Source organism: Asterias rubens, chromosome 9 (genome assembly GCF_902459465.1).
Source record: "Asterias rubens chromosome 9, eAstRub1.3, whole genome shotgun sequence".
Taxonomy (NCBI): Eukaryota; Metazoa; Echinodermata; class Asteroidea; order Forcipulatida; family Asteriidae; genus Asterias; species Asterias rubens.
The window spans coordinates 2517755-2527527 of record NC_047070.1 but is presented as its reverse complement, the minus strand read 5'-3'; the positions used below and the strand labels follow the sequence as shown (position 1 = coordinate 2527527).

The window sequence follows — 9773 nt, the reverse complement described above, 5'->3', positions numbered from 1 at the left end:
ATGTAGTCATTTTTAAAGGGAATGTTTATATGCTACCTTTGGTGTTTGGATACACAAGTACACAAGTACACAATAGAACATCTATAGGAAAGTTTCATTTCAAAATGTGATCGTGTTTTTAAGTTAAAATTGCCGAAAATCCGGAGCGAATAATTAATGTCCACCAAATGTGGTTGGTAGCAATTACGCTAATTAGCATAATTAATATTTGCATATACGGAAAGTCCTTAAACAACGGCGAAATTACGGAATATTTCACTTTACTTTTAACACTGTGATAAAAAAACGATAGCACGTTCCCTTTGAGTCGTGCGTCTCTTTAAAATGATATACTTTATTTGAAATTTAAATTCTCTTTGTGATTGTTGTTTAAGAAACGAATTTGCAAAGAAATATGGCTGCCCCAACCTTCACGGCGTCTTAATTAGAACACGAGACAGTCAAAGTGCAACAATACAATCATCTCCCAGCAGCTATCTGTTGTGTTTCATTATTGAAATCAATACAAACAACCGAAGACTGCATGCCAGAATATATGATGACTATAAAATAAGTAGGATCAATATTCACTACTATTGGAAAAACAGGAAAGAGTAAAAAGCATGTTTGTAGGTCAAGAATGGAACTGGAACTGTGAATTGAGTCCCAAAACGTCACTGGATTACCTGATGTTCACAGGTATAACATACGAATCCAGAATAACTGAGTGAAATGAGATCCTAATCATGGTGCAGCCATTTTGATTTGCTCTCATTCAAATCCGAGACTGGAAGGAGGAACAGTCTGGTTCTTTTTTGCACAATGATCAATGAGCAATCATTACTGTTATGGGATACGGGGATTATGACTAAAGATGGTGACAGCACTATTGCTAAATGATGATACCACAACCCCAAACAACCAAACAATCAGCAAACTCATTAAAAAGATGGAATTGATTGATGCATTGCTAGAGCGTGTGAACGGGATCAGATGTTTGCAAATTTACAAAATACTTGTCATACTTGTCAACGAATATCATTCAGTTTGAAGCACTGCATGGCCCAATTGCACAAAGCCACTTATATAGGATAAATGGTGCTTCACATAATACGCTTGTCCCAGTAGAACAAGTCCAGTGCAAGTTGAACAAAAGTTTGGTTGGTGACTACACTTTTTCTAAGCAATGATGTTTAGATGTTTTAGGGGCCTAAAGCTGCTTTATTTTCCTCTTAGAATTGAACATCGTGGCCCAATGTCATACCTGTAGGCACAAAAATCGCTAAGTACAAAGTAGCATCGCTTAGCAGAAACAGGCTACCAGTCAAAGTTAAACTAGGTTTGCACTCATGTGGCTGGTGTCCGACTAAACTTTTGCATATAGTAAAGACATTTTGTCGGGCAGTATTCCCTGCTACAGAAGCTTTATGAAATTGGGCCAAAAGCGTATAACCACTCAAAATGATAATGATTTGTGGGTGCAACCCCAAGGTTTTCGCGCGGGAAAGAACAAACAAGAATGCTGTTTGCCGCCAAATTTAATTATTCCTCTTGGATTGTTTGCATAGAGGATGTGTGGGATGACCTGGTGACGCGTATTTCTTCCAGTCCATTCTGAAGTTAAATTATTGATATCAGGGAGTTTATACACATACCCAGGCCCAATTTCATAGAGCTGTTTAATGTCGGATTTTGTGCTTACTGCGCGATTTGCATTTCATATGGCTGCTATTTATCATTACGGTATAAGCACGAAAAGGCATGCTTCCGGTGTTTCTGTATGAAAATATATGACGTCACACGACGCAAATCCACGGTGAGACCGCGCAAGCTGATCGCTAACCAGTGCTAACCTGGGGCCAATTTCATAGAGCTGCTTAGCTTGCTTATTTCACACATGTTACTGGCCAAAATTGTATGCCATATACATTGCTTGTGACTGATATCTAGCAGTTGTTTACTTGGAGTATTGGCCGGTAATCTGATTTTACTAAGCACGGATTTTTTTGCTTAAGCAAAATTTTGTGCTTAAGCAGCTCTATGAAATAGGGCCCTGTGCAATACGCTTAGTTTAAGCAATTTTTGTCTGCACTTTGTTAGCACAAACATTTGCTTACCGTTAAGCTGCGCTATGAAATTGGTCCATGGACACCAAGTACTTTTCCATTAAAAATGCTTTTTACAAAATTAATTTTTTTATTGGGCGATCTTCTCAACAAACCCCCTCTTTTAAAATGCTCGTCTAAAAATAAAAACAAACAACGAGTTGGCACTAAATACTCACTCTTAACTAACTCATTTATATAAAAACTAAATAATATGATAGCGCTGGACTTGCCAAAATGGATAAACACACGAAGCGAGCTGGGCGGCACTTCACTGTTGCCTGGTGACAAATGATACACACGGCTTCAAAGAAAACACACTTTCGTAAACTAACTGATGACGTCAGAGTCTAAGGATCACTGGAATTGTTGAGTTGTTCTGTGAGATAGTATATACCTCTGCAAAATTGCTCTTGTTTTGAAGCGCTGAATGTGCTTGGATGTTGAAAAACAAAAAACCTATACGGCGTTTTATGGTTAGTTACGACATGATTATGTTGTTATAGCATTGCAGGTGACGCGGTTTAAGCAGCGAGAGAACGGTTGCAGAATGTCATTAGCACAAATTGTGTTTTGAAGTGATGCTACCAACGTGTTTACGAGAGAGTTTGCTCACCCCTGAGAGAGTTTGTTCATCACTTTTCATTGACTAATTCTCAGTAAAAACCAAAAAGTTGAGCACTATTATTGGGCGATAACAGTTCTTTTTAAATTGCGAACGACGTATATAAAGTTTACTCAATTCTATCTCACGCGGTGAGATAGTTGAGTTGTTGCGGTGCTCTCGCGAGATCACTGCTCTCGCGTGAACTGGGGCAACCAGAGAGTTCGCGCGAGAGCAGCGATCTCGCGAGAGCACCGCCACAACTCATCCATCTCATCGCGTGGGACCATTAACGACTTGTCCACAAGTCTAGTATACAGGCTAAACTAATGTGAAATCTTTGATTAAAAAATACCGACGTTACTCTCATTTTGTGGGGGAAAAACTATCACACTCAAGACTTTAAAAAGTACCCTACGTTAAATATTTGGTGGTCTAACGTTTCGACCCTTGCAGAGTCAACAGACTGACTCTTCTTGGGTCGAAACGTCAGATTTAATGTTGTTAGCATCACATGTATAAAGGTACTTTTGGTTGGTAGTAGTAGTTTGCAACAGCTAATTCTATGTTCTCATTTAAACAATATTGCGATTATAATGACGTCTTTATCCAAACTAATTATACACAACACGAACTGCCTAAAAACACTCGAGAACGTTTGTACTATAATATTATGCTTTACTTCTTCAAACAAACATCAGCAGAAATGCTGGACGAGTCTCTCGGTTTATTTGTAAGTGTTTGCAAATCGCACTAATACTTTCCTGGCTCATTGGATATGACATCCAGAAGAGCCAACCACAGAGTGAGATCTTTCCTGAACTTCTTCAAACAAACATCAGCAGAAATGCTGGAAGAACCTCTCGATTTATTTGTTAAGTGTTTGCAAATCAAACTAAAACTTTCCCGCCTCATTGGATATGACATCCAGAACTGCCAACCTCAGAGTGAGATCTTTCCGGAGTCAGCATGCTGCCGACGAAGGTGTTTGCTTTAGCACCTGTAATTTGATTTATCACTTAGGTTGCTACAACGAAAACAAGAAACTTAATTAAGATGATTTGGTTATCACTAGACTTGTGGACAAGTCGTTAAATCGGCCCCACGCGTTGAGATTAGTGCTCTCGCGAGATCACTGCTTCTCGCGCGAACTGATGGCTCCCCGATTTGCATTGTTTGTGGATTTTTTTGACTCGATCTGACCATGGAGGAACTATTTTCTTCCTCCATGATCTGACGTAGGCACAGATATTAGGTTATATAATCTACATCTTATATTACAGGGATGTGATTTCTCCATTTTTAGTTAATTTTTTTAAATTTATATCAAATTCATAGTGAAGATTTACCCATATAGAACGCCCTAGATTACAGAGTCGGGCTTTAAAAACCAAAAATAAATGTATGTATGCAGGCTTCGCACTCGTAAGCCTTCACAAATTGCTCTCACAGTTAATCAAATCCTACTCAAAGTTAATTTGTTTTTCAAGAGCCTAATCAAATCAATGATATCGGCAACTAAAAGATCGAAATAACTCGATTAGAAAATTATATGTTTGTACGTCATTCAGCCCAAAATGTACCAAAATATACGCGGTATATATAAAATGACTGTTTTCAGTAGATTTGGACTTGACAGTGATGAATATAACCAATACAGGAATTTTAAAACAGACGTTCGAAACGTGCTTCAATAAAAAATGCAAAGCAACGTTACATTATGTCATTGTGTAAAGTGTCAACATTAAACATACGGCGGCAGAACTAAAGTACACAATAACATTGGACGGATAATACACTCTGTACGGCAAAGTACGTTACAACATCAGACCATGGAGGAAGACAGACTCCTCATTTATCATAAATGTCTCATTGTTGAACTTTTAATTTTTGTTCTGTTCAGAAAGTGTCCAATGGCTTTAACATGTAAGACATTGGAAAATTAAATCTTATGTAAATTATGTCATTTTTATTATAGTTGTCATTAGAAAAAAAACACACATCTTTATAAGGGAGCTGTAAAAAAAAAACCGACAATTTGATTATTTGTGTAAACATTTAAGTTTTAACAAGCAGTATTATTTCACAAGATTTTTGACAAATTTATTCTATATTCAAACTTTATATCTGCACAAAAGAAAAGGAATAACCAACTGCACTTGTACGCCGTTTTTCAGTTGCCATTATTGTTAAAGACATGGACACCTTTGGTAATATTGTCAAAGACCAGTCTTCTCCCTTGGTGTATCTCAACATACAATTATGTGCATAAAAATAACAAACCTGTGAAAATTTAACTCAATTGGTCACCGAAGTTGCATGAGAATAGGAAAGCAAAAACACCCTTGTAGCACAATTCTGTTGTGCTTTCAGATGCATAAAAAGTTATATTATTTGGGTCAGGAATTACCTCTTTCTCAAAACTACCTTACTTCAGAGGGAGCCGTTTCTCACAATGGTTTATACTATCAACAGCTCTCCATTGCTCGTTTCCGAGTAAGTGTTTATCTAACAATTATTTTGGGTAATTACCAATATGAATAGTGTCTAGTGCCTTTAATATCTTCCGTTGATAATACTGTAGCTCTGTATCCAACGAATCAAACAAACTCCATCTGTTTGGATTGAAAAATCAATCATTTTGAAACATTAGTTTGGCATTCTAAAGCGAAAAAAAATCAATGTTTTTTTCCCCGGACATCTCCCGCTCTTCATTTTCATAATCCTTAAGCATCTGTTGATTCATCACAATCATTTTCATGGAATTCCTCCTCCTCCTCCCCTTCATTTTCGAAATCATCATCATCTGTTGACTCATTACTAGCATCTTGACGTCTTCACGTAACTCCTCCTCCTTTTTTTTCATTTTCATAATTCCTACAGAGGCGTATGCTACGTGCTTTACTTTTTGTATTTGGCCTTCCCCTTCGGACTTTGTTGTCCGGTCCGGTAACAGATCATGTTTCGAACACGATCAAAATGTAGCAGACGACAACACAACTACCGGACTCGTACACTCTTAACCGAGGGGGTGTATTTACACTAGTTATTTGGGTTAAAAAACAGAAAATTCGTAACTGATCTTAGTTTAAAAAATTGAACTAAAACTCAACAGCGTATCATCTAAACTGTGAAGTCTTACACTTTGACCTTCCCGTTTGCTGTCTGTGGTGGTAAAAAGAGGGGGGATTTTTCGTTACACCTCCATCAAGTACCCACATACATGTAGAACGACCCACCTGAATGATCCACTTTCGACAAACGGGGTCATTTATGCCCGCACTACTTACTCATATAGTCATATAGACCATCGAGCTAGCCCAGTGACACTAGAGGCAGAGTTTGTTAGCAGTGGAAACCTATAAAAGACATACTTTTTGCATCGAGGATAAATAATACAATTTTGTATACTCAGTACTTTCCCCGAGTTCTGCGAAGGGAAAAATTAAACTGCTTCCACTTCATTTGTTTTTACTTTTAGATCTAACTGTCATCATGGGTTTGTCTTACATCGTGGACTCTGCATCCAACAAATCATTGTTCACCTTCTTCTCAGAGTTCAACAAACCATGGAAGGAAAGTTACGTACTCGAAAACACCATCATGGGTTTAATGGCTATGGTCTCCATCAGTGGAAACGTTCTAGTCATTTCATTCTTTGTGAGATTCAAAGCTATTCGGCAAGTCACCAATCTCTTCATCACCAACCTGGCCCTATCTGACCTCATCTTCACCCTCATGGTACCCCTGGTAATGGTGACTAGGGTCACTGGGGTATGGGTCTTTGGCGAGGTACTATGTCGCCTCTTGACGGCGGTTGAGTTTGTGTGTGGTATCGTCAGCGTCTGGACTATGGTGTTAATCAGTGTGGATCGCTACCAGGCTATCGTGTCGTTACAACGGCATCGATCAACGCTAAATATGACATTGTTGCGTTTGTTACTCGTCTGGATTGGAGCAGCTATCTTCGTCCTTCCATTGGTTCTGTACTTCCGAACCACAGACTCAACCATCGAGGATAACCACACAGGGCTTCGGCGTAACGTCACGGTGTGCACTTTTGATTTTCCAGGCCCCCTTTATCTGCCTCTGATCTACTCCTGCATCAACATTGTTGTGGTGTTTATAATCCCAATGTCTATAATCACCAGGAATTACCGCGCCATTATGAGAAAGTTCTCCATGAGTTTACAGCGAATGCGGGAGCACATGGTAGCCGCACCCAGGACAGACAGAAGCTCTGCAAAAGCCTCTACCAATGTACAGCGAGAGGCGAGAGTTATGAGGATGCTTATCACCATGGTGACAGTTTTTGTTTTGATGTGGGGACCGGTAACCATGACGATAATCGCCCTTATGGCAGACTATGACAGGAATGGTATGGAATCGTATCAGATCACGGCTGTGTTTATCGTGACGTACGCCAACGCGGCCGTTAATCCAGTGGTTTACGGTATCCTAAACGCGCAGTATCGAAAACGCTTTGCGAGGTTATTCTGTAAGAGCCAATGCCAGGAGGTGACCGCGAGTAACTCATCAGTTGGTGGGGGCGGTGGCTCTATTCATCAGCAGGTCATCCGCACACTGAGCGGGAAGGTACGGAACAGGACATCATTTGAGAACGGGAATGCGTGTCATGAGAACCCCATGAACAACATTTGTGAAGCAGAAACGCCTTCCTGATCTTCGTAAAGAGCATTTTGCCACATGCTTAATGGCATTTTCAAACTTCTCTAAGGAAAAAACGCACATGCAATTTCAACAGTAGTGACTAGAGTGGTTAACCTACACTGCAAAAACTCTAGCTCTGTATCTATTTGACAAACATAGTGTTAGTTATCCCTGTTACTTATAGACGATGTGACCTATGTTTACATTCAAACCGCCCTCTGTTGAAAAAACACTGTATACGTCATGTTTCGCCGGGCAAAAAGACACGTAGTCATGGTAAGATTGCATACACTTTCTAGCTGGCTGCCAAAACACAAAGGTTTTGCCCGGCGGTATGCGCGCGAATCATGTTATGGTTTTCGTGTGACGTCAGAGGTCACATCGTCTATAATTAACAATGTGTTGGAGTTGGCACATTTATAGATACCAACAGGGTCAATTGCAACCCACCAGTTTTTTGCAGTATACAAGAAGGTGTGTCCATTTGTAAGTTACAAATTATACTGTACAGTTGTGTAAATACCAAAGGGATCAGTATTACACCTTTAATTTGTAAATAGCGTTTTCCTCCTTATTGTTCAAGCCTGGAATTTCATCCTTGAGGAGGGCAATGCCATTTTGAGTTTGCAAAGAGTACTACCATTGGGAACCTTAACGTCGATGGTAAGCTTTAGAAGGGGCATCAAGGCCAAGACATGGGCAACAGAGGTATTGGACTCCATGTAATTCCAGGCATGATTTGTTTATGAAACTGGACCAAATTTGACCAACCTTAGCTGTGAGAATAAAAACAATTTCAAAAGATTCCGATGCATGGACTTAATGACATTTTTTATTCATTGTAAAAAAAATTGACAAAGATCCAAGACAATAAAAACAGAAACAAACTTTTTGAAAGTTTTTGAACTTAAAGTTGATAATCAAACTGATGTAAATTTGAAACTTTGTTTCTCATAAGTTGATTTCAATTAAAAAATGATAAGTAAGATTTCAATCTATTTATTCATTTTTGTAATTAGCTGTGGACTTGTGAACCACTTTTTTACTACAAGTTTACCATATTTTTTAAAGGAAGTTAAACTCTAAGCATGGACAATATTAAAGGGGCTATGTCGTCATTATCAAATCAGGCTTGCACAGCCACAATTGTGGCCATGCATGGAATAATTAGCTCTCACATTACAGCATGCCCACCCAGTTCAAAGCACAGGCATGCTTTGATCATGACTACACACAGGCCCGTTAATAATTGACAAACCTTGATTAAATACATTATTATTTTCATCGAAATTCTTTCAAACAAAGAATATATGACATGATTGATTATAAAACTGCAGGAAATATAATAAACTGCAGAGCGCTGTGTATCATAATTTTTGTAAAAACAAATTTATGGTTTTAAAACTTTTTAAAGATTTCAGTCTTGAGTAACTTTGTTAGGATGTTTAATTCCTATTACCCCTTTACATAGACCGTGCAAGTGTCGCGTATATTCAAACATTTTTGGTCGCTTGCACATTGCTTTAAAGGGTCTTTTTGTAGGACAAAAAACACAAAGCCACAGATTTACATTAAACTTACACAGTTTGAAGATAATGATGGTAGAAAGCTTTCCTAAAAATATTACTTACTGAGGTGCTGTAGTTTCTGAGAAACAAGTAAAAAAATGTCATGAAAATAATTTTTGTCTCGGTGATTATGATACGAAAATTTGTTTAAACTCATTTCTCAAAATATACAGCACCTCAGCTAATATTTTAACTAAGGGAATCAATGTCTGGTGAAGAGGTTTTCAACTAGTGGTTTATTCTCAACCTTTATTACGCCTGGTTCTTGATAAATACCTTTTCGTTCAAAAACATTAACACTTTTTGGACAAAAAGTAAAACAAATGCAAAAATTATAATGATTCAATGATTTCTTTCAACACAACACCCCTCCAGCTATGAAATAGCAAGGCCCTCGACCGATCGGGTAAACAACTCCTTATAAGGAAATGCTGTGCGAGCGCACGTGATGTGGCACAACTGTCCCGGCCGTTACTCTCGACCAATACTAATAAAGAAAACTGTCTTATAAGCACAGGTGCAAAGCTCGCGTGTCACGCCCATGTTTCAAAACTTTTTACTGGTTATAAACACAAGGTTTATACACACCCATGTGACGCGCTCTCCACCAATAGGAATAGCGAAACTGAGGTATTTATGAATAATATTTTAAAGTACGCTTTCGCCTATCATTATCTTCAAACGGTGCAAGTTTAAAGCCATTATACACTTTCGGTAAACAGTATTGTCCAAGTCCCACACTTCGTGTATCACAACTTATATATAAAATAACAATCCTGTGGAAATTTACGCTCAATCGGACATCAGAGTCGGGAGAAAATAACGGGAAAACCCACTCCTGTTTTC

General features: G+C 38.5%; 1 protein-coding gene across 1 annotated transcript; it reads left to right on the top strand.

Annotated features, from left to right (window-relative positions):
* The first annotated feature begins 6189 nt into the window (after positions 1-6189).
* On the top strand, positions 6190-7593 carry LOC117295033 (free fatty acid receptor 4-like). The gene has a single exon (XM_033777597.1). It carries the CDS (start codon positions 6292-6294, stop codon positions 7369-7371), a length of 1080 nt encoding a protein of 359 aa, XP_033633488.1. The 5' UTR covers positions 6190-6291; the 3' UTR covers positions 7372-7593.
* The last annotated feature ends 2180 nt before the right edge of the window (positions 7594-9773 follow it).

Coding starts and splice junctions, on each gene's coding strand:
- LOC117295033 (XM_033777597.1), top strand. CDS start 6,292: ATGGGTTTAATGGCTATGGTCTCCATCAGTGGAAACGTTCTAGTCATT.